We start from the raw sequence: 26,960 nt of genomic DNA, 5'->3' as shown, positions 1-26,960 counted from the left end.
TCACGTGTCCACCCGAGCGTTATTTTTGGCACGAACGGGCACCTGAGTAGAACCTCCGATGTTCTGTAAGATAGCGACCCACGCCCACTTATCTGTGGCCGAGTGAATAAGGTCTCTGACTTCAAACCACTTGCCTTTAACAGCGTTTGGCTTGAATCCCACCAGGAACTTTGAATTCTTTCACGTAAAGAAGCTATCCAGCTAGCTCACGGAACGTCGGTGGTTCTACTCAGGTGGCCGTTCGTGCCTGTTGGTGCGACTTTAAACCCAAACAAAAATATTAACATATCTTACCATGAAATGTTTTAGTCATTTTGTATTTTGTTACAGCATGGTTTTATAATTACCGTAACCGCTTTGTCGTCGTTAACAGACGACAAAAGTGAATTTGCGTTAACTGAGATAAGAAGCTCGAGAAAGAATCATTTCATTGACGGTTTTAAATCTTCTGTATTCATCCAAATTGCACACAGCAGTTACTTCCCTTAGAGTCTAGGGTGCAGACGAATGTACGTGGGGGAGATTACTGCGATGAGATTGAAGTTTGTATCTGGTGTACCATCCCAAAATATCAATAATCAATTCATATTTTTCTTTTGTGCAGTTATTTGAGATCGGGAATCTTGAATTTTGGTAACTAGTCATAGATCTAATTGGTCGGTCGTTGAATTTTATTGCAGAAACACTTACCAACACTACAAACATGGATAAAATGTCTTCGTTTGATCAATACAAAATTAATTTGAATGATTTTAGTCTCTTAAGTTATAGAGTAAAAAAGTTATTTATCTACGCCTGAGACCCAGAAAATGAAGTAATATTGCATGAAAAGTCATGAAAACAACAACAACAAAAATAAATAAATTAATTAATAAAATAAATAAACAAACAACAACAAAAAAAAACGCAAACTTTTAGAAATATTACGTTTTTCAAAATAAATGAACACTTTGCCTATTTGACAATGTCTAGCAATATCTAGATAGATTGTCTCTCTTTTATTTGCCTGTAGATTTAAATGGAAAAAAAACTTTAATTTGTGGGTATCCAATAATTTGAAATGAAAAAAAAAGTTTGCCATTCATTAATCCCAAAGTCTATTTAAAATTAAATTTATAGATCAAGATATTTGAAACAAGAAGATTTGATATATACATAGATTTAGATCTACATTTGAAATATTTTACAATCGATTTTTAAAAACCTTTTGTACATAGCGAAAATATTTAATACCTTTCTACTGATCTGTTATTTTATTTCAATTACATTACATTCATTTCTATACAACAAAATATCGTATTTGAAAAATAGAAGGCAAGATTAAATAACTAATCTATCCACCGCGACTATTATATCGTTAAGTCACTCGTATTAATCACCTACAGACTATCTCTATATGCCTGAACATTGCGTCCCTAGTTACCACCGTTATTAAACGCTTCGGCTAAAACGGGTAGTTCGGATAGACACTAGTGTAAACTTTTCAGCCCCTGTGTCTTATCAAATTGAACGGACAATTCTTTTTCATTAATACTAGCGTAAGGATTTTACTCAAAGGTAAGAGATGATTTTATTTATTCCCTAAACACCACCTTATCCATTTTACTCAATTGTTATCCTGATAAAAGGACCCATCAGATTCTATTTATTTGCCAATTTCATTCCAATTTTGATTATGATCTGGATTTAATTCCTATCCATTTGAATGCATCGCCGTGAATTGATCAAATAATTCTATATATTTTGTTTAAGTAAACATAATTCTGTATTACTTAAATAAACTGAACAAATGGTTTTAGTAGTTATAAATCTAGTTTAATTATAAACGAATGTACGCGAAATAAAACAAACCTCGAGAATTATTTTAATTAAGGAGCTTTAGTTAATTGAAGGAAGGAGAGAAACGTTTAATATAGATAGTACCAAATTAACTATAATTATATGTGAAATTATAAATAAGTCGTTTTTTATAGTAACATACACTATTGTTTTAATATTTGTGTTACGTAACATAGGCCCAAAAACTTATTTTGGATTTGCATACAATTTTCATTATATATATGAAACATGCGGTTAACGAATTTTATATAAATAGTTGAATATTATAAAAAAAAAATTTGGCAATTGGTTGGTTATAGATAGTTTGTAAAAAATCAAGTTAGTCTATATAGCACACTTCTTAGTGATATATCAAATATATTTAACATGTTTGTTAATCTCTCAAGCTAGAATACCTTGTGTATTAGGGGTATACATACGCTCTATTGTTATACATGTAGTAAATGCAAGATAATGGTCGTATAAGCTATTATTGGTAGTACAAAAGATTTCAGATTATCTTATTGATAATGGTATTTTTAATCACAGGTGGGATATCGGTTAACTTTTAGCAATACACATTTTAAATTAATGTTATACTGTTCAAATTATGTTATGTTTATAGCTACATTTTGTATTTGCAAACCATTTTACAGACTCCGAAAATCATTCGAAGCATTTGCGATATTGCATATCCTGTAAACTTTATTTAAAGGCCCATTATTAAAGGCCCATGCTATGATTTTTATTTCTCAAAAACTGTTTATTTTTGGTATATTGTTACAGTTTCCTCAAACATACTCATTTATCTTATACATGAACTATCTTCTGCATCTTTAGTTCTGTTGGCAATAGGTGTAATAATAGTGAATTAGTATTTTGTACGGAAGTCAAAATACTACATTGTACTTTGTTTTACATTTTGCTACCTTTACGACACATAACTGCATGTTCAGTTTCAGCTGTAAAACATCTAACACGCTCTTAATCCATTATTTTAAACATCATTAAACACATGTTTGATATTTCTAAAGTATTAAACAAATATGTTTTTTTCTGTGGCATAATGTGCCTGTAAGGGCAACCGGACATAATGTCGCGAACCTTCGTGTTCCATATATACAAAATACCGCAAGTGATTTCACCTCTTAGCTAACTGTTAATCCAAAGAGCCTAGACTCAAACCAACAGGTATAGATTTGAAAAACTGTCACATAAATGTCAGATATCTGTAGAAAATCGAAACATTGCTACAAATATTAGTATAAATCCTTGATAACGTACATAAACAGTCCACAAATAAGCACTTATAACATATATACTTTAAAGGTACCCTTAAACCGGATCAACATAAAGTACCAAAGAATACTTAGCATTAATGTTTTGTTGTTGTTGTTGGTGGTGGTGGTGGTGTTTTTTTTGTTTGTTTTTTTTCTTTGTTTTTTAAGAAACTTATAAATACTAGTGATGAAATCATTTTCCTATACCATCAATATAGATTATAGAGTCAGGCTAGCCTGGAAATGCACGCAGTCTGGCCTGGCTATACATTGTCGTCTGCCTCATTTAACTTTAAAATCGCTTAAATTAACAACGCGGATTTCAAAAGTTCAAAGCAGGACACATTCATTTGGTAAGAGTTAAAAACAACTTTTTCTTAAATAAAAAAATATATATGCACAATGATTTTAGATACGAAAAAAATATTGCATTTACTATATATAGCAATGTATAATCGATGAAAAACAATGAAATGTAAAGAAATATAAGTTTATATAAACACACATGGTGTTTATATAGCTTTGACTTATCATATCAGGGCTTATCTTAATCTGTATACATTCACGTTAATCATGAAAATTGAGCCGCGTCACGACAAAACCAACATAATGGGTTTGCGACCAGCATGGATCCAGACCAGCCTGCGCATCCGCGCAGTCTGATCAGGATCCATGCTGTTCGCTATCAGTTTCTCTACTTAAAATAGGGTTGGTAAGCGAACAGTATGGATCCTAATCAGACTGCGCGGATGCGCAGGCTGGTCTGGATCCATGCTGGTCGCAAACCCATTATGTTGGTTTTGTCATGACACGGCTCAAATCAAAATTCCAAAATGATTTTTTCGTTGTCGGCACGCTTTAGGTAAACAGAAGTACAGAAATACCTAGATAAAGCCCTTTTTCGATTTTTATATAGAAACGTGTGTGGTTGCCAGCAGATGATTGATTTGATGAAAGCCTTGCGTGTGAGGCACTTGTTTTGAGGATTGCATATACTTCAATACCTGTGAAAAGAAAACATTCTATGACAACTGTAAATTAGAAAATGTTTATGAATGATATCATACAAGGCTGTTAATTAAATCATTAAATCAAAGTTTGCTTGCTTTTCATGAGCCCTCATTGATAAAGTTAGCAAGGCTTTATTAAGAAATAGAAAAAAAGCAATGCACGAAAGGGTATGGAAAATAATGACATATTTTTCCCAGTTCATACGTTTAAATGCAGGTAGTTGCATATCTCATATTTTATTACTGTTATGGCCACAGAGAGAGGTTGCATACTGGTTAAGAAGTTTGTCTGTACACCGGGGGATTGTGGGTCCGGTCTTTGCTCGGGTCATTACCATATGTTTCTGAATGTAACACAAGTACTCATTAGTTCTAGGTAGCGAAGTGGAAGTTGTCCCAAATAAGCTACAAGCTGCTTAAATTTATTTAAAAAAGACTTACTAAATGTTTCTATCTTTAATGTTCTCTTGATTCGTGCGTTAAGAGCTGACATCATGTTACATCAGCTTGACGAATTCATATACTGTTGACAGGCCTCTCGCCACTAAGGGTTGGATTGTGAGGAAACTGTGAAAACTATGTTGTATTCTACTCAAGGGTTCGTTCGTGTCTGAAATAACGCACAGAGGGGTTTCTGTGGTGTTAATTCACCAGAAAAGCTGGAATCCCTTTACGGTATTTCTTAAAACTAAACCAAGAACATCTAATAGTGCGCCAATTACATACAAATATCTGGCGCATTATTAATATTAATACTCCTTAACTACATTAATACTTTAAATGGTCTAAAAACGTTCTTTTTCATATGCATGTTAACAAGTTATTATTTTAATGTTTGCTCGTTCTCTCTATGGCTTAACCTTACCGTGAACTGGCACCACCCCAAATTCTATCATAACATAATCCTTCTAAAAGGACACTAAGCTTCCGTTTTTAAAGCGGCATATACGGAAATGTCACAAAAATGTTGGTCGCTTGTGCAAATTTGATTTTCGGTTTAAGATTTTAAACCCATTGTAAGAAACGTTTGTTTGATGTTAAACATGTTAACGGGTAAGAAAAGGTATACGTAGTTAATGGCAAATTACACCTGTGGACTTTGTAACGTTTATTAAATAAATACTTATATAATTATTTATTCCAAAATAAACACTGCCGATTCTTTAAGAATTACTACCTTATTTACCTACGGGCCGATTCTGCACATTCATGGTATTGCAAACTATTTCCGCGTTAGAAAATTAGAAAAAAAAAATGAAAAAAATAAAAAAATAGGACAATACAATTTTATCGTAATTGTCAATAAGGTCACAATTTAGGTCATATGACAGCATTTCGGGACGGCATATCTGATAGCATAACCCCAAATAAAATATCCTTCAGTATTTAGGGCTCAAGTACAACCGTGTTGTCAAATACATATTTCTATCGTAAAGGCAATATCCAATAGAAAAGCCATTTACATGGAAACATTTTACTGGACCTATCAATATACAAACTTGATTTTTTTCATCAGATATTTGGCATATATATATATCTGGCTGTATAGTCTGTATTTATATTAGAATCACTTTCTAAAGATTCACAGATAATTTCTTAATACTTAATAAATCTTACTTAAGAAATATTTTTGACCGCCTCAAAACCTAACTATAGATTCAGTAATTAGTAAATATCAGTTGTTATTTGTGTGTTTATATCCTCTTTAAATAAGAACTTATTTTGATATCACGATACATTTGTATATAATAAAATTAAAAAGATATACTATGCTCATCTTAAGGTAAAATACTTTTGTATTGGAAATTGTATTGGAATCTTGGAAATTCATAATGAATCTGTTTAATCTGAATCTCTTCAGAGAATACGCTATGTTTGAGAAGCAGTATTCTCTATTACTGGTCAAGTTGGTTTAGTCATTTGAGCCGCGTCATGACAAAAACCAACATAATGCGTTTGCGACCAGCATGGATCCAGACCAGCCTGCGCATCCGCGCAGTCTGATCAGGATCCATGCTGTTCGCTTACCAACTCTTTTACAAGTATAGAAACTGATAGCGAACAGCATGGATCCTGATCAGACGGCGCGGATGAGCAGGCTGGTCTGCATCCATATGCTGGTCGCAAACCCATTATGTTGGTTTTGTCGTGACGCGGCTCATATGTATCTATACTGTGTTTCGTTTTACGAATGCACGCATAATTTCACTTTAATGTATTTTGCTACAAATTCAGTGGGGTCTTTTCAGCAATTATGCTAATTTTTCACCTTCGAATGTGTTTCAATATTGATACAAATTAATGCACTGTCGAGGCTAATAAACTATATAACGTATGAACTAAAGGGCTATTGTCGTAATTGATACGGGTTGATGGCATGCAATAAGTCCTAAGTGGTGTGTTATAAATTATTCAAGGAAAATCAGGAAAAAATTATATGCTATACAAACTTAGACGAACTTTCCGTTTTACAGTAAACCTATTATAAACTTTTCGTTTCACAACATAAATAACGTTTGGGGCAAACCGTTTTATTCATTTTATTAATACCGAGCTTTTTACATGCAAATAATGTAAAAAAGAAAGAATTCTTGTTAAAGCATGTTGTGTGGATTTAAAAAAAAATAACAACGTATTAAATTGATATGACTTCTTTCCTCGCCCAACACTGCATCCTAGGTGGAACTGAAATATTTGTTTGGTAAACATTTGATCTTTTTCAATATATCACATCTTGGTTACATAAAACTTGACAAATCTGTACATAAATTAAATAAATGTATCAATATTGAATCAACCGATGATAACGATTGAAAAATTAGAACATGGTTCTTTAAACTAAACGCATGCTATTTCAATCGAATCTAATCCATTTAGATCTCGAAATGCACCGCATATACGGTATACGGATCTATAGTATCAACGGCTTTTTAAACCTAATACAAATTTTAAGGAGCACAATTTTGTTCAAAGTAGTTCAGCAAACATTTTAGACAAATTCAAAACATGGACAGATTAAAAAAGATTGATGTGCCCCAAAAAGAAGTCTAAAGGAAAATATATATTTGTTGCCTTTCATATGACAGCGGGCCATTGAATGTGTATAATAGACGGTATAGACAGGCGATTTGTGACTTTCTGAACCAATTGCGTTTGAATAAATCAATCAATAATTGGAATAAAGGAATGAATTATATCATATTTTTAAGTATTTACAAACACATTTAATGTTAATAGAAATGGCTAGGGTCGTCTGACTATGTTTACATTAAATAGTTTTTATTAACGTATCTTTACAAATGATATGTTTACGTTAGTTTGTGTAGAATATATAATTTTGAAAGCGTCTATATCTCTGGATTGTTGAAGAAGGTATAAGCAAACTTTATGCTGCAAACAAGTTGATTTGTCGTCTGCCGCTTTTTTGTCGCACGTGCACCTATTGACGCTGAAGCGGTTTTATTACGCCTTTACCAGTTAATCCCCTATAAATTGGATCTATACTGGGGATCGGTCATAACCATAATTCTTCATTGCACAAATTATTCTGAACATATCAGATATGTAGGTCATTACAAATATCTTTAATTCTACTAAATGTACCTCCGGTCATATTGCCAGGTCTGTGATAGTTCATGGTTTTTGCAGTCATATTTATAATCGGAACATCTCGGCTATTAAAAGACTGACGGAAAGGGCCAAAAAGTTGCGATTGGCATATTAAACTAACCGTGTCAGCTCCTTTGAATAAGTGTGCGCTTAATTTGGCCCCATGGTAACCACCTCCCCATAGGGGAAGGAGAGTGACAATGAGAGTCGCCGCTTCATCTGTCCGTCTGTCTCCAATTTTTGTTTGGAATATCTTGTTACAACTGTTTAGCTGGACTTTGATGATGAATAAATATAAATTATTTCACTTCAGAATGCACTTGTGTACTGGCAAGATGTGTTTTGGTAAGATGGTCCTTTATTCGGGTTGGCTCATTTGTCGTGTTGCAATTATATTCTTGTCCGAGCCTCTTGTAGGACTTTGTTGGAGGATACATTAAGTTCTTTTAAGAAAAGGTTTTGTGAAATGTATTTGTTTCCCAGTGGTATTAATATTGTTAAATGGATTTCTGACCTTTTATACTTTGTTTTCATACAAAAATTTATAATATAATATACGTATATACAATTCGACTTGGTATGGACACATTACCACAATACAGATTATCAAATTAAACTCAGAGAGACCTACAAAAACAGAGCATCTGATGAAAGAAAAGCATGCCGTATAAATATAATATACATGAACTTTTGTATAATACGACAACCCTTTTAGCTAATGTTGTTCAAATAAAGCACACATCTCACTTTCCGTTAACAAAATAGGTGTGATCGATTTTTAAATGACATAAAATATTCGTTTAGTAAATCGAACATCAATTATACCATTCATTTAAAGTATTGTGAATTTTATTAGCCACGCATTGCGCTCTTCTTTTCACCTATTGATTATAAGTGTTATCTCCGTGCCGCGAAACTTTTAGCAATTGTGGGACTGTTTGTCAAATCAATTTAATAACTTAAGCTTTTATTGATCAACGAATAGCAAAAGTACCCGACTATACCTTTTTAGAAACCGATCGTAGTGTTGAAGATATTTTAATTAAAACCAACAGTTCTGTGACACAGGAATTAACTTTAGATTAAAAAAAGATCACGCAGACTCTGTGATTGCATATTACTTTAAATTTTGAGCTCCGGATTGGAGATAAGACCCGTTTCAAAATGAATGCAAACTCATCGTTATTTTCATATAAATAATAATAATAACATGTTGCACATAATCCTGACTAAGTTCATGTCGCAACTGCAGGTCTCAAGAAAATTGCAAACCTGACTCAAAGATTTAGTGGTTAAACAAATAAAAAAAGAAAAGACGAAAAAAGAAATTAGATTTTGTTCCAAGTACAGGCAGTCTGTGAAATACGACCTCAGTTTTCAAATAAGAGATTTGATAACTAGAGTGTTTGAATAAGGTACTTTAAAAAAAAAAGAGAACAAATTATTTAATGGCTGACCTAGAGCGGGAATTTAACAGCTACAGAGATTTTAATCAAATCGAATTAAAGTATATATGTATATTCTGATTACCTATACATTATGTATTTAGCTTTTTGAATGACTAGTCCAAGGTTAGTATGCAAAACCTTACGCCAGCTAAATTTGATATCTCAGATTACTCGATTAACTTCAGAAATATTCCTTGTAACATATTATTTGTAACAATGGCATCATAAATACTATACAAATCGTCTGCGTACGTTAATTGTTAAGTTATTTGGTAAGAAAGTCATTTAAACCTGTAGAATCTGATGGGACACCTTACTAATGTATAGTGACATAAAATTCAAGATTGCGATATTTATCCCAACCTGACAATTAACAACCCTAATGATGAACGATGTTTGACCATGAAATGGTTGAGGTGATAATCATATAATCTTAATAATGAACGATGTTGAACCATGAAAAGGTTGAGGTGATAATCATATAATCCGAATAATGAATGATTCTGAACCATGAAAAGGTTGAGATGATAATCATATAATACCAATAATGAACGATTCTGAACCACGAAAAAGTTTAGGTGATAATCATATACTCTTAATAATGAACGATGTTTAACCATGAAATGGTTGAGGTGATAATCATATAATCCTAATGATGAAAGATGTTGAAACATGAAATGGTTGAGGTGATAATCATATAATCCTAATGATGAAAGATGTTGAAACATGAAATGGTTGTGTTGATAATAATATAATACCAATAATGAACAATGCTGAACCATAAAATGGTAGAGATGATAATCATATTATACCAATAATGAACGATGCCGATAATACCAATAATGAACGATGCCGAACCATGAAATGGTAGAGATGATAATCATATAATACCAATAATGAACGATGCCGAACCATGAAATGGTAGAGATGATAATCATATAATACCAATAATGAACGATGCCGAACCATGAAATGGTAGAGATGATAATCATATAATACCAATAATGAACGATGCCGAACCATGAAATGGTAGAGATGATAATCATATAATACCAATAATGAACGATGCCGAACCATGAAATGGTAGAGATGATAATCATATAATACCAATAATGAACGATGCCGAACCATGAAATGGTAGAGATGATAATCATATAATACCAATAATGAACGATGCCGAACCATGAAATGGTAGAGATGATAATCATATAATACCAATAATGAACGATGCCGAACCATGAAATGGTAGAGATGATAATCATATAATACCAATAATGAACGATGCCGAACCATGAAATGGTAGAGATGATAATCATATAATACCAATAATGAACGATGCCGAACCATGAAATGGTAGAGATGATAATCATATAATACCAATAATGAACGATGCCGAACCATGAAATGGTAGAGATGATAATCATATAATACCATTAATGAACGATGCCGAACCATGAAATGGTAGAGATGATAATCATATTATACCAATAATGAACGATGCCGAACCATAAAATGGTAGAGATGATAATCATATAATACCAATAATGAACGATGCTGAACCATGAAATGGTTGAGGAGGCAAATATATATATTCTTTAATATTAACACTTGATAAAATTAAAAAGCTGAGCAACTTCAGAAAAGTTTATTATATCTTCAGTATGGTATTTCTTCTAAACAAAAATTCATTTGGTTCATGAGTTCAATTTTCATTGTTAAAAACTTACTTTGTAGTTGAGCAGACGAAGAGCAGGGGGGTCGCTGCTGTACCGAATTGTATGGCAACGTTTGATCTGCGCATGCGTTATTTTACATTTTTATAGAGAATTGGGTGTAAATAGTTGCACTTTGGTCTAATTGAAATTAAAAAAGAAGAAAAAAGCACGAAAGGAATATTTAAATCGTTTAATTGTATGATTTTTTATCAATGACATGAAATTGGTAGGATACTTAAATTGGAATTAAATATTCAATACTGAAAATGTTTTATGTAGCAAATTGATTGAAAAGATAAATGTATTTATCTTAATATACTTATTTCAATTAAATGAAAATTTTCGATTGACAAGCTTTGACAACTATGGTGTAGGGCATACCTAATTTATTTGGAAAGTTTCCAAACGATTTTAAAAGAAACTTATTCTTTTGCACGTTACGTAATCAATTTAAATTTAATAACATTTCAAAATAAGTTGCCTACAATTAATCTAGAATGACAGGAACGAATTCACAACTGGATAAAATAGACATATTGACATCTGACGGATATGAATATATGTACACATTTAAATGAATAACATCGGCTTATCCTTAACTATATGGTGATTTTCCTCTTAACTTAATTCACAGGATCATACTTGCAACTTATACCTTTTTTGCAACTGATGTCGTGAACTGATTTGCAACTGATTTCGTGAACTTAGTTCGTGAACGTGTTTCGTGAACTTTTTTCGTTAACTGAAATCGTGAACTTATTTCGTGAACTTATTTCATGAACTGATGTCGTGAACTTATTTCGTGATCTTATTTCATGAACTGATGTCGTGAACTTATTTCGTGAACTGATGTGAATGTATATACAACTGATGCTGTAAATTTATCGAAAACTGACGTTTATAACTAAGGTCGTACATTTATTTCCAACTGGACGAAAGACAATTTTTTGTGAAAATTATTAACTTTGTTACATAAATGAATGACATAAACTTGACATTACTTATTTACAATTTTTAACGAGACATGTAGTTGAAACTTAATGAACTTATTTGAGACGATATATGCTGCTGCTGCTGCTGAAGCCATGCTAATATTAGAATTTCGTTACGGTTGAAAAAAATATGTGAATATGAGTACATAGTGGATAAAAGTGTCATAATAAGACAAGAGTATCTTAAGAGATTACTTGAATTTATCTCTCAGGGATTTTATTCAACCCTTTCGAATCCCCATTTGATCCTGGACTAGTAAAACGGCCATCAGGGATTTTACTCAAACCTTCCGAATCTCATGTAATGCTGGACTAGCAAATAAACCATCATGCTAAGAACAAATTCTCGTACATCAAGACTCCTTTGTAATTTCCCACTTTTACCACTTCCCGATCTGTTTTATAAGTTAATATCATAAACAATATATATTTGATGTTTATATTTTCACAGAATGTCAACGGAAGTGTTCAGACCCTCCAACGGTGCCGACCTGGTAACTAGAAGTGGTCTCGGCGAGGGATATGCCGAACCCGTTGATTCATTTAAAAAATCAACAAGTAATCTCAGCAGACCCTCAACACAGGGTGGCTACAGATTCGGTCAACTTAGTCAGAACTCATTTTTCACCAGACATAACCCGCATCCAGCAAGAGTTCGACATTTGAAAGGTAAATACTTTTTTATCCTTTTGGTAATACTTGTATCCTTTTGGTTAGCTGTTTGAACCTTTCTTTATATGCAACAAAACAGTCAGTATTCTATTTTATTACCTTGTGGCTTTTTTCTTTATTTATGTCTCTTCCGTACATTTCTTTTGGTTAAATAATGGTCGGACGAAAGAAAATGTTTTTTAAAAAACAACAACAAAAACTGTTCTTTAAGTAATAATCAGAGAAAAGCATAGCTAACATACATGTACATAATTATGATATAACATAGAACGACTTAGTACATTCGGACACTACTACTGGCCATGTTAAAACTTGAAAAAAAATCAACATAAATTTGTATTTTCTTCAAAAAACACCCGATGTGTGATGTGCATACTTGACCAAATTATTTTTTATTACTTTTACTCCTAAGAATTCAGTGATATTTTAACTTTCTTTCTTTGCGCATAAGATAAAACAAAAACAGTGTATTTAAGTGTAAAGTCAATCAAAGTAAATAAGCCGAGAAACTGACTGACTGAAGGCAAACGAAAATAGTTAAATAAAAAAACCATAAAAAAAGAGAAAGACTTCAAGTATTAAGAATCTGTTTTACAGTCGTCCAGCGTTTCATTCCCAGTGCTGAACTTTTAACCCCCAATCTTTAAAGGTGTGTAATGGATTTGCTGCTGTGCTTTAAATTTGAAACAGTTCATTTAAAGTTTAAAGAATTTCCATATCCAAATTAAAGAATTGAGCTACCAACAGCATAAAACCCGATCAGACTACACGGTTGTTCAGACTTGCCTGACTATACTGGTGCTGGCAAAGGCTTACAAATTTCGGTCCAGCAGGGAATGGGCTTAGCGGGTCAGCATCATGTCCTTAAATAATCTTTAAAAAAAATATTGCCTTAAATAGAAACGGTTATAAAAAGTTGAAGAAGTACCCAATTACTATGCATGCATATATGTAAACAAACCCAGATTACTGAATGATTTTAAAAATCCGAATTGTTTGATTTTCGTCTGAATCAATAAGCTCAGTCCATATGGCAGTGTTTGTCATACACTTTATAATTTCTACCCACTTGCGTTTAAAACCTGCTATCAAAAATGATTATTTTGATGAAGAAAGTACGCTTAAAACGTCTGATAAAAAAATATTCATTTCAAATGTCTAGCTTTCACATAAACATATCATACTGAGGAGAATTAATAGATATCAGAGGTCAGCGTTTCGTATATAAATGTTTGCAGAGTGTCGCTTAAATAGGTCATATTCATAATGATCTTGACTTTAGGTTGTCAGCGTAGCCCGACTATTTAAATCCGGTTTCCAAGTATTTTTGAAAAGGCCTACTTTTAATATATCGGTTCTTGGATTAAAATTATTCCACTGGATAATCCTTTAATTTTCTTTATGACCATTTACAAGTATTCTTAATTCCTCTAACTTAATTATTCGGCAAACATTTAAAGTATAATGAAATTTTTTTATCAAGGTGCCCGGTCTTTATAAAACGTTCATATCTTTTTTTTTTTAATTCAGGTCTGCTAGACGTACCAATATGTGCCGTAAACGACGACGGCTATTTTTCCAATCCCAGATATTCGTTACAGTTCCCGCCAAATTCTTTCAACCAAAAGAAATTACAAAGGATTCCAGTCAACGCCATTAATGTCAACTCACAACTTCATCCAATCAACACTGTCACAGGTTTACAGTACTTTACTGGACTTACAAATTATCCATTCCGGGAGAAGGCTGTGCCAAAGATCGGGCTTGGTAAGTAAAATTATTATTTATTTGCTACATACGATTTATTGAAAGTTGCCTACTCGTTTAAACTTCATCACCTGCTCACTCCAGCCCAAGAAATGATATTTGCTTTCCTTCTAAGAGTCTTGTACGAGAAATTGTTTCCTTGTAAGCTTCACATGTTTTGAACCATTTTAGTTTATTAATGGCATTTCGCGATTTACCTATTTGCAGAGTCGACGTTGGTGTTGGTGCCGATGTAACACTTTGGTTTAATTTTTTTGCGTACATCTTCATGTTCTTATCATTGAATGTATTTGCTAAAGTCTATACATTATTGCGTTTGTGCAAGATTTTTTTTTCAAAATAAAAGAATATACATGTATTCACTTCATGCTTGTGTTGAGGATAATTGTCAAGACCCCATAACTCTAGTACTGATTTAGACAGAATTATAATTATAGCTCTTTGTGAATTTATGTTGCATTTGGATGGTCATGCAAGATCATCTTCCACACTATTAAATGTGTTCACATAAAACTTTGATCATGGCTAATAGTAATGGTAATTGTAAGCCACCGTCAAAGACCCATACTTCAGTATGAATTTGGACTGAATAATACTACAACTCAGACATGGAGTTTGAATATAATCTTTTCCTTTACAACACATAAAGTAACAGACATGATATTTTTTCTCTGCTTATCTGTGATTCTGTGAACACATATGGTATTTACAGATCGAGTATACATGTATAATAACATGCGGCCGTGCCGGCAGCATTGTCAATACGAAATTAATGTCTTATATTGCGAACGTCTGAGGAATTCACTGTTGACTTTGCTTCTGTTCTAGCTGCCTTGTGAACCTGATGAGGTGAAAATCCACTTTGTTAAAAATTATATTTATTTTACATTTATGCAGTTCCGGTCACAGAGGCTTGGAGGGATGAACTAAAATTTTTAACAGACGCTTTGCAAGAAGTACAGGCTGAAAAGCCACCAAAAGAAAATAAACTACCAGAAAGACCCAAAACACAATACTCAGAAACTACCGGGCGATTAATTCCACCCCCATCACGTGCAATGTCAAGGGGTCCATCTAGACAAGGTTCAAGACTTGGATCAAGGTCTGGGCAGAGAGATCTGTACCAGAGAAATTTCCAACATATAGCTGAAGATCCTGATATGGAATCTCAGGTTAGTACTAAATTATAAACCCTGTAACATTGACGTAGAACTGACTGTTTAAGTCCAGTGTACAAATGTACTGTATCTTGTATAAAAATGAGTTTAGGGTAGTGATTTTTTTGCATCAGTATTCGATAATCAGATGATGTTTATTGCATACAAAAACACATTTTTTTTTCAATTTGATTCAGCATGATGAGATTATTTAAGTAACTGTAACAGGATACCAAAAAATGAAAAGCTTAAAAATTTGTATTATTTTTTAGGCTTAATGGGCCTTTAAACTAAGAAGGAAAAACTAAACATTTTACTTTTAATTAGTCTGAATTACGTCACATATTTGTTTCTATTTACAGGTATTAATGATGTTGTGTCAGATTCTACAAACTGAAGATATAAATGCTGTCAAGGCCTGGTTATGTTCTGCCGGCGAAAGAGGTAAAATATGATCATTATAGGAAATAATATTTCATGTTTTATGGTGCTAAACTTTGATGTTTATGTTAACGCCAGAAGAGTTGTCTGTCCAGCCAAAATCAGTGCATAAGCAGTTTCTATATATGTGTTTTAATTTTTCAGTCCCATTTCTGTCAACTTTTGGGATTGGATTTTAAGTCATATTGTTAAGGTTATAATTTAAATGGCGGATGAAGCTCGATGCATTTTTTCAAGCAAAGCGAGCATCTGGGAAGAGCCGCCAACTTTTTTTCTTTAGCTAGCCGTATAGTTTTATCACGTGAAGAATTTCTAATTTTAATCAACAGTGGTGATTTTCAAGCAATTCGAAGTTAGCGACCCTGTGTGTGTATTCTATGATTAATGAGGGTCCATCCGCTCTTTCAGGCACTGAGAGTACGGACCCCAGTCAGCGACCCTAACCACTTTGCCATGTTCAATATCACCTTGCAACGGTCTTAAACATCCGGCAACGTTTTATTACCAGTTAACATTCTTTGCTATCCGGCCACGTTCTATACCACCCGACTTTGTTATAAAATTGCTGATATGCATTGAAAAACATTTCCGTTCAGTCAATAATTAATTTTATTCAGTATGTTCAAAATATACGGTCTTTCAATGACATATTTGCATGAATTATAACTCATACATTAGCTATCTGTTTGAAATATTAGATTGCTATAGATAGCCATGCAGTTGCATATCATTATGTTATTTTTTTTTACAATACATCAAATTTGTTTTTGCACACTGAATTTTGAAACGTCCAAATTATCTTAATTATTATTTAAATTACATAGACGATGTATGAATATTATCTAGGTTTGTGGTAATGATTATGCGGAAAAAAAAATTCAACATTCATAGATCGGGGCAAAGCATGTTAAAGTATATAATAAACAAACATGCTGGTTTGATCTGATTTTAATTCATCAGTGAGCTAAAAATGAGAACATCGACAAACAAGGCAAGTCTAGCAGGAACTTATTCATGCAAAGGGCCAGATTTTTTAAAAATAATAATACAATAGAACTAATAAATGTGTGCTATATTTGATGGGGTTGTAACGCTCGAGTTGAATGTCCCACGTATGAATCTGTCTTCACCATGTTAAAACCAACATGGTGTGTTTGCGACCAGCATGGATCCAGACCAGCCTGCGCCTCCGCGCAGTCTGATCCATGCTGTTCGCTTAGAAACCCTATTACAAGTAGAGAAACTGATAGCGAACAGCATGGAACCTGATAAGACTGCGCGGATGCGCAGGCTGGTCTGGATCCATGCTGGTCGCAAACGCACTTTGTTGGTTTTGTCATGGCGGGGCTCAATTTTGTCTACACCAGAGAAAGTATAGTGTAAGGTATAAATATAGTCATATAATAAATATTTTCAGAGAAGACGATGGTACTGGAGATGATTAAAACAGCGGTAGGATCAAAAGAAGAATATTTTGAGAGACAATTCAAACCTGAATATATTGAAAACGACAACGTTCCAAAACTGCCACCCATAAACGAGGATGGCAAGCCTAAAAACGTTACCAGGTAAATATTTGTGTTGATTTCTGAATGTATTTTTTTCGGACGAAATCCGTCTGAGAACGGTTTGACTTCCTGTAAAATTTACAGAAAAGGACTTAATATTAGAAAGATTTTATTGGTCATTTTAAAATTAGAATAATAATGGTCCAAATCATAAAATAATTTAAAGGAGTATCGAAAACAAACTTTTTAAATTTATCGGATATTTTAAATCAGTGAACTTTCTCCCAATGAAAAGTTTACACTGCTTTAAGAATTTTCATTAATTCCCTCGTGAATATCTTATTCAACATAAGAATTTACCAAGTTATAAATGACATTATTAAATGACGAGACTACCAATAACGGAACAGGAAAAACATGTGCATACCGAAAGACAAGTAACTGTTTTACCTCTTTGAAGATACTCCTTGTTGAGAATATAGATCTAAAACAATGCTTGTTTTGACGCCGAACCTGCTGTAATTGTAGGTGAATAGCCTCTGCACATCCGTGCAGTCTGACAAAGTATTATATTTTTGCAGCTCAGTTTTTACATTTTGAAAGACTGCAAACGAATAGTCAAGATTCCTAACAAATCCATTATGCATATTGAGCAGGTTAATGGTTAAAATGTTAACGTGGCATTATCAGCAGTCCAGTGTCCTTTTATTAAAGTTTCAGAACCTGTTATTGTTTATCGTTGCGTAAACTTTTTCATTTAATACTTAATGGACTGCGCCTATGTACTTAATAAATCTTGTATTACTTGGGTTACTGCAGCAAACAATCGATGCTCTGGATTTTTATTTTGCGGATTTTGATTAATACAACAGCATCCTAAACCGACTTGTTTCTTTTTATCTTGTGATAAAAATGTATTTGCCATTCATTGCTAATTCATAGGTTTACTTTCACGAACTCATTTCATTGGTGTATCTTTAAAGAAAAACGCATGTCAGGCCGAATATGTCTTCCTTTTCAGACTGACTGTTGAAGAAGATGGAAGTGAACATATAGAATCTTGGAAACAACCTGCTGTTGCCACATGGTCCCAGCAGCAGTCAACACAGCCGCAAGCACAACCGGAACCAGGTCAGTTTGAAATATGCAATAAACTTATTCTAGATATTTGGAAATAAATCTTTTTCTGCATTGGTGTATCAGTTTTTGTCATTGGTTATGTTGTTATAGTCGTAAGATTTATGACTACCGATGTCCGCCGAATACATGTAAGCGGTTTTATGTGATGATTTGATTTTATGTAGGCAAATAAACACATTTATGCGGAGGTATACAATAATCATAATAGGAGCAATTTGATTTGGGACCCTTGGATATCACTAAGGCTGGTTCCGTTTATGAGGAAAACATAGGAGACGGGTGGCCTAATGATTAGTTTTAAAAATATTTTGTTTCATTAATTACATACATTTACATTACATTTATTTAGTCATTACGAATATAGAAACAGGATTTAAGAAGAAAGTCATATCTCCTGCCTCATGGTAAATTACGTGTATGTCCCTCTCTTAAGATTTCACCTACATTTGTGACAACCCAGGGAACGTAAAATTGGCTCTACTAGATTCATTAAAACGTTAAAATACTGGTTGGTTTAAGGAAGAGGTCAAATAAATTTCGGACAGGAATATGTTTAAACTTAAAATATAAACGATATAATATTATTATTAGTCCGTTCGTACGTCAAATACTTTCAAAGTTTGTATGCATTTAAAATTACCGTGTAAAACAATTTGCCATGTTTTGCTATGACGCTCATACGTTTCATTACAAATTCGAAATATTGTTTACCCAACTGAAAGTAGTGTATGCGGAAAATGTAACTTTTTTCAGGTTTTTGGTTATTTAACAAACTTTAAGTTTTATTTTTGCCTGCATTGTTGCCCTAATGTGTCATTTAAATTGTTGTTAGATATATAAGGTAGATAAATGTTAGTTTAGAAACACTGTAGTTGTTATGGTCACCAGTCGCAAATTAACCTGTCACATCAAAATGCACTTTTTACTAAGCGTAAACAAATGTTTGAGTATATAAGTAAACAAAAAAACAGAACACTTTATTTTTACTTTTGCTAAAACCCTTCTCATTCCAGCATACGAAGATTTCACATGCTTCCCCGATTTCTAAACAAAATGGTATTTTACTCTAGTTAAAATTTTAAGTACAAAATGTGTGGATTGCAGTTTTTTTGCCAGGAATTTATCCCTCATGGTGAAATGTACAGTACATTTGCATATCATTCTAAATGTAAATTATAAACCTTGGCTGTAATCTTATCAACGTTTCAGGCGCGCTCGCAAATTCATTTAATAAAAAATAGTGAAAAAAAGTCACTTCAAAATCATTAATATTCGTGATTAGGCAGAAATGTTCGTGGTTTTCGTGGATTGGTCAATCCGCGCGGTTAAGATCAAATGAAATTTATATCGTCTGCTGTACAGTTATATATTAATAACATTATTTACATTTTTCTTTTTTTTGCTTAAAAAAATGATAATCCATGAATTCAAGGACCAGCGAAAATGTTCTTTTAATTTAACAAAACCACCAGAATTCATTCCCATGAAATTAAGTGAATTCACACTTTTACCAGTACTACGAATTTTGTGTTTCCTTTCCTTAAATTAAAATGCCTGTTAAAGAAAAACGATTCAACGATCAAATTACCATGTGAAATAATTGATGAAAGAGATTTTTTCTTCTTTTTTTTTTTATAAAACGTTGATAGGTACAGGCTAGGGTTCACAAATTTATCCGCATAATTTTTGCTTGATCACAACCGGCGAGTAGAAACAGATTTTGGCGAGGAGAGCTCGTTTTTCTGAAATGAGCATTTCTGCCTTATTTTATGGTTGCTTGGGCAAACAAGATATGTTTGAAAAATTCTGATTATTGGTTACATCAATCAACTTATATGATTCCTTTACTTTCTGATTTTATGAAATGGTTTTGCCCTGTTTTATGAAATCGGAACCATTGAATTGAATTGAATTGTACGGAATTGTAAGGAATTTCTGTAACAAACTACCAACAGTATAGTGCCTGGTCAGACTACACAGATGTGCAGACTTGGCATGGCTCTTTTCTGGTGAAAAAGGTTAAGCAATTTCGACTCTGCGGGATAAGGGTTAAACCATTTGAAATTCAGGACAAATCTTCTATATAAATGGTATTTTACAATACAAATTTTGCATGGTAAACGGGTTAATTTACTGTATAGCTCATTTTACATCTGTGAACAACAATAGCGGCATATAATTACTTTAAATTAAAACACCAAATTATAATTATGGTTAAATAATATATTTTTATATACTTTTTATAGATGTTTGCGCCTACAAGATAACGTTTCCTTCGCCAGAATCTGCTCTTCCCGTCACCTATTAACGGCTATATTTATGCAATGCGTTTATTTTTTGCACACAATTTTCCCCCATAGTATTGGTTCTAATGACGATATTTTGACATTATATTTGGACACAGGTCTGCTTACAGCATTTTGCTTTTTTATTTATGACTTTGGTGACTGACTGTATATCTTTATCATTATATGAATGTTCAAAATTACAGGCATTTTAATTATCATTAGGCCTAATGGTGTTTTTTTATTATTCGAATATTAAACACAGCGAAGTACGTAAGTGTACTAATTGAAAAAAGACATGTTAAAAGGTAGATAATTAAAAGATTTATTTATAATGCGATTTCATTTCAGAAGTAAGAAAATTTATGACCCATGGGAATATTTGATTGAATATATTTTACCATTTAAATATTTCCGTCCTTTATCGTTTTTAGATATGATCCGCCCACCAACCTCAGATGCATTTAGAAAAACATCCGGGCGTCTAAGAAGTCAGCAAACTGGCCGTGTACCTACACCAAAAGCAGCACCAGTTCCAGAACAAGCCGTACTTCGGTTAACTACATCCGCACAAGGAAATAGACCCCAAATAACAGAACCTGTTGCCCCGGCAACTGTAGACCAAATTCAAGAAACAAGTCAAAATACATTTTAATAAATAAGAATATTAAACAATTAGCTGACTTAAATATACACTTTTAAACACTGGCAGGCGAAATGTATTAAACAACGGTCTGACGTCATCATTAGCTAAAAGAATTCATGCATACACAAATATTTCAAATATTTTGTAATTATCAAATAAACTTCCTATACGACGTTTTTTACAACGCTGACGAAAGATTTTTTTTCTTTTCGAGTTTAAATTTTTGTCTTAAAACATCTTTGTGTTAAATGCAACGTCTTTTATCTTTCGGTTTTACATTACGTTTCAATATTATCATTAATTGCAACTTTGATTCACTGTTCAAACCATTTTTGTTGATTTTATTTGTTGATTCTGTTATCTTTTAAGTGAAATGCCGGTGTTAGTGATGCATGTAGCTAGGAAGTCACGTGCAATGTAACCCGCATAGTTTAACTTACGATCAGTATTAATTACTTGGCCACACATAGCTTTCAACTTAGTTAGTGCGCGTATAAATAACTAACAGCTCAAACAAAATATAAGAACCGTTGGTTGGTAACATGTACGGGCTATTTTTTTTTTAAGAAATCCTTACGCCGAAAATGCATCTGAAAAGTTCTCTCATATTAATTATAGTATACATGTATAAATTAAAGCACACGTTTTATGGTATATGTATGAAATTTTTATAAATAAAGCACATATTCATCGGTCACCTTAAGTTTGCAAGATGTATACAAGTGAGTTTTGGAGTATGAACATGCATGTATACATTTGAGTTACATATGAGCCGCGTCATGACAAAACCAACATAGTGCGTTTGCGACCAGCATGGATCCAGACCAGCCTGCGCATCCGCGCAGTCTGATCAGGAACCATGCTGTTCGCTATAAGTTTATCTACTTGTTAAAGGGTTTGTAAGCGAACAGCATGGATCCTGATCAGACTGCGCGGGTGCGCAGGCTGGTCTGGATCCATGCTGGTCGCAAACCCATTATGTTGGTTTTGTCATGTCACGGCTCATATAATTATTTGTTTTTTATACTCTGTTCGTTTGAATTTTTCGAAAACAAATCAAAAGTGAAATAAAGGCAACACAAAAACTACAAGTGTCTTTAATTGTAGGCAATCGTTGGCAAAAAGGAGAGTTGTCTAAATTATACAAACTTGGGCAAATAGTGAAAGAAATACTGCTGATGTTACATTAAAAAAAAACTTAACATGTTGCCTGAATTATATACACTTTTGGGGAAAAGGGAAATTATATTTTGCCAAATTGAACAAAAAAGGAAATAGTTAAAAGTCATTTGAATATTTGCATGGACAAGTTATAATATTTACTCATTCGTTAAAAGAAAGGGGGGATAATTACAAATGTTGTGTTTGATGTTTGTTATTTATTATAGTATATTTTCTCATATCTTTAAATTTTATTTTTTATTTATGTTTATAAGTCTATCAAAGCTACAATTTGTTGTGTTTAAATCTTATTTGTTTACCTTTTTCATTATAAATTGCCGGTTTTCAGTCGGGGTAAATATTTGTACATGTATATATTACATGTAATCCGTTTTCCCTCCACTTCTCCCTTAAAATGTTCAAAACGTTTATATCTAGAATAGAATTAGTATTGATCTGTGAAATATGCTTAACCTTGTCCTTATCTTGCTGGATTTTTGTTAAATGGAGTTGCCTTTGCTTTGAATTTGGAACAGTCCATTCAAAGTTTTAGGTAATTCAAGATCAAAATACTAAAAGTTGAGTAACCAACTGTAAAGAGCCGAATCAAAGTGTACGGATGCGCAGGCAAGGCTGGCTAAAGAGCTTTTTGCTTTTGGTTATTACTTTTGGTTATTGATTTTGGTTATTACTTTTGGTTTTTGGTTCCAGAAAGTCAGGAGGCATAGATATGTACATACGAAATACGATAATGAATTGGTGTTTTTTTTTCTTCTTATTTTCTCGTGAATAGCACTGGCTTTATATATTTTGCATACACCAATTTTCTATTATTCTAATGCACGGAATAAGCGGTCAAATGTTTGAGCAGTTAAAGTGGAATTTACATCAGTTAAATGACTTATAAATAATGGAAATAAAACTTTTTATTATGGAAATATAAAATTTGGTATTAAAGCGTGAACTGTGATAGATTTGTACATGTAATATCTTTTATATGTTTATTATGAATGTTTCGTTGTTTTTGTATAATATTCTTCTAAAATATATATGTCATATACAAATAAAAACTGTTTGGATTACATAGTTGCGTAATAAATAGTTAGTAGATTTATATTGATTTAAAAAAAAAAAAAAATATATCAAAAGCTTTGAAGTGAAGGCACATAAATTTCTAGTGTGAGGTGGTAGAATTCCTTTCATAACCAAGTGGCACTTGTTATATGGGAATTGCTTGTGGTAGTCTTTAATAAGTATTAGGTGGACCGATGTTCACAAGTATTCTGTGTGACAAATGTTGGTTGTGAGCCTTTGAAAATATATAATGCCTAAAAATGGGGAAAGTACATGTCAAAACAGCAAAAATGCCTTTAACCAGTGGTTAGCAGTGTATTCGTGCACATTTTCGCTATATACCGGTGACGACTGTGAAGTTGACAAATTATGTTTACCATAAACCCATGGCAAGTTCGGACGGCATAAATCCTGCGGGCTAGCCTCGAGGTTATAAAACCTTTGTCTGAGTTTTACCACAAAACTCATTATTTTCATTGGCCAGTGAACATTCTATGGCAGTTTCTGACCAATCAAATACATGAGATCAGAGTTTGAGCTGAGACAATGTCTTTATAACCTCGGATCGACGGAGGTGCTACTCCAATCCCTCCCGAGGCGTACTCGTCGCGGAGACATGACAGGTCAAAGTCAAGTCATCATAAGTACAAGGAGTGGGTGCTTGAACTGGAGGGTCCTGGCACTGCCTTGCTTGAAAACCCTCCTGGAGGGAAGGCCTTTACGATATAGAAAGGCTATGACAAGAGACATGCCGATGCTTTGTAGAAAGGGACGGCATGGCGCAGATATTCCCGCAAAAATAGCGAGTATAAAGGACAGACGCTCTCAGTAAATCGGTGATAAGTATGTTGTTGTCATATTGTTTACCACAAAGCAGTAGTTTAATTTTAATGGTTAGTTTATACTTACTAGAATTCAACAATGTTATTTGCAAACATAAGTTTTCTGTATTCAAATTTAAAACACCGATTCATCGTAAACTGGTATATAAACGGTATACTAGTAATTTACAAAGATCAAGGAAGAATCGATACGATCTTGAGAAAAAAAAATGATGTCATTTCAAGGTTGTGCAAGTTGTTGATGGGTAAAATACAGCATGTGTAGCCAATCAAACTTTCAACACGCACATTATCTCTATTCAAATTTGCAACATGTGATTTTTCATAGTACGCTATGTTTACTACACCTCTCCCATTGCCCCATCCCGCACCCTATTTCATTAATACAGCACAAATATGTTAAATTAAGATTTAAATCCACTGTATAAATTGATAAAGGCTATTTACTTCAGTATTTTTGTTTAGTACTTTGTATTCCTTTCACAAAGTTGGCCTACAATTGATTTTATTATAGCTAGTATTTATACCATATTAATAGGAGTGTTTTCTTCGCCCGAATGAACGTCCGTTTAAAAGTTTGACATTTTACCTGTTTATTTGAGAAAGAATATCAATATACCTTGCTATAAACCGGACAAAAAGAACCCCTTTAACATCAGTATTATTCATCACTTTTTTATTGTTCACACAGATCCTTACACAGATCGCTTCTTCCTTGTTACGTACGTGATTTGATTTGGAACTTAAACAAGACAGGAGGTGAAAATGAATTTATTCATTGCGAACGTGTTTTTGGAAAAGCAACAGACGGTAGTCTTGACACTACTATAGTCTGTCCCATTAAAAATGGAAATGAACTTTTGCCTGGTATGAATTAATAAAAACACGTTGAATAAAAATTAAAACTTTTTTGTAAACTAAAAAAAAGTCACCCTCGAGATTTTTCAGGATTTTTCTCTAAAGTGTCTAATTTTCTTGTAAAAGCAAAGTTTCATTTCTCTACGGCAAATCTCTGTTGTTTATTTTTCGTAGCCATTGCCGAAGTACTCTTCATTTGAAGATGAACGGGAGAAAGCACGTGTCATGTTTCTAAAATGTACATGATGCTCTCGGGGTCGTTTCATGATTATTTTACAAAGCTGTATCTACAAGATGTAACAGTTTCGTTGCAATGCATGATAGAAAACTTTAAAAAATGAATAACAAGCAACAACTTTAACAAGATCATCGAGTCTGTGGAGTAGATCTAGAAATAGCACTTACTTTTAAGCTGAATAGAATCCCTATGAGTTTCGAAGTAGATCTTTATAAACGTCACGACAAATTCGCATTTTGAAGATCACTTCATTGCCAGTTTATATCCAGTTCCGTAGACTTTGAACTCCTGAATGGCATGACATTTACACTTATGATGATCCAGATTTTTTCATAATCCGTCTCATTATTAAAACATTGTTCCGTTTGTGCAGATATCTGGGTTAGCAAATGAAATATGTAAATGAAACACATCATAATCCAGTATGTTCCAAATCCATAATTCAAGAACGGCCCATAAATTTAGTTCGACAGCACAATGTTTATAACTATTAAAAATGGATTCCTGACGAAAAACATTATTACGTCACCAATAATTTACGAAATACATGACGTAACAAAAATGCCTCGCGCTTTTTATGGATGGTTCCAGTTGCGGCAATTGGCAGAGGGCGGTTAGGCATATGTAACCTCATAAAGATAATTTCAATGGTAGGATACTACGTCATCGCGCACCTGCTGAATGCTCCCACTTGGACCATTTTTTCGTCGACTCAAAGGTAAAATACAATTTTATTATAAGAAAACGTAAGAGTATTAAAAAATCATGTAGCGCACCAAAGAATGGCTGTAGTACTTGAGATAATTGTAAAAAAAGTTTATAGATTTATTGCCTGGTTTAGGCACTGAAAACGGGATAAGTGTTTTTCTCTGAATGCTCCCACTCGGACTTCTCCCGAAACATATATGAAATAAGGTTGAAAACCTTCTTTAAATTATTTTTAACGTACCGGAACATAAACCGAGTCATGTATATCCATTATTCTATATTAGTTTCAAATGTTTCTATTCAAAAGTCAGTTTTTCTTAATTCTTTTTTTTTTAAAAATGGAAAATGCTCCCACTCGGACTCAACTTCAGAGATGCTCCCACTCGGACCCAAATTTATACATTTTTGAAAGCACATTGCTGTGTTAGCTTTTATGGATTATTCTCACAATTTTAACACCATTTTGTCAATAACTACTGTGTTTGGCAACATTAACTTTTCATTCTTTTTACAGAGATCACTTCTTTGATTCTGTAGAATGACGTCGTTGGGCAGGAACAAGGTGCCATGGCAATCGAGATAAATTTGTCT

The 26,960-nt window shown here is 33.1% G+C and overlaps 1 protein-coding gene across 2 annotated transcripts; it reads left to right on the top strand.

Moving 5' to 3' along the window:
- The first annotated feature begins 1,363 nt into the window (after window positions 1-1,363).
- Window positions 1,364-22,050, top strand: LOC132747649 (protein TBATA-like). Of its 2 annotated transcripts, XM_060737088.1 has the most exons (9): window positions 1,364-1,557; window positions 12,324-12,541; window positions 14,075-14,311; window positions 15,209-15,483; window positions 15,831-15,912; window positions 17,327-17,477; window positions 18,439-18,548; window positions 19,571-19,613; window positions 21,277-21,414. In XM_060737088.1, the coding sequence occupies exons 2-8, from the start codon at window positions 12,325-12,327 to the stop codon at window positions 19,603-19,605; spliced, it is 1,107 nt and encodes a 368-aa protein (XP_060593071.1). In that variant the 5' UTR covers window positions 1,364-1,557; window position 12,324; the 3' UTR covers window positions 19,606-19,613; window positions 21,277-21,414. The 2 variants fall into 2 exon arrangements, with proteins under 2 accessions (XP_060593071.1, XP_060593070.1); XM_060737087.1 differs by lacking the exon at window positions 19,571-19,613 and having other exon boundaries at window positions 1,367-1,557; window positions 21,277-22,050.
- The last annotated feature ends 4,910 nt before the right edge of the window (window positions 22,051-26,960 follow it).

The sequence above is a fragment of the Ruditapes philippinarum genome, unplaced genomic scaffold (genome assembly GCF_026571515.1).
Source record: "Ruditapes philippinarum isolate M1 unplaced genomic scaffold, ASM2657151v2 ctg573_1_1_1_1, whole genome shotgun sequence".
Taxonomy (NCBI): Eukaryota; Metazoa; Mollusca; class Bivalvia; order Venerida; family Veneridae; genus Ruditapes; species Ruditapes philippinarum.
Note: the sequence above shows the minus strand (reverse complement) of the source record. Positions and strands in the feature narration are given on the sequence as shown.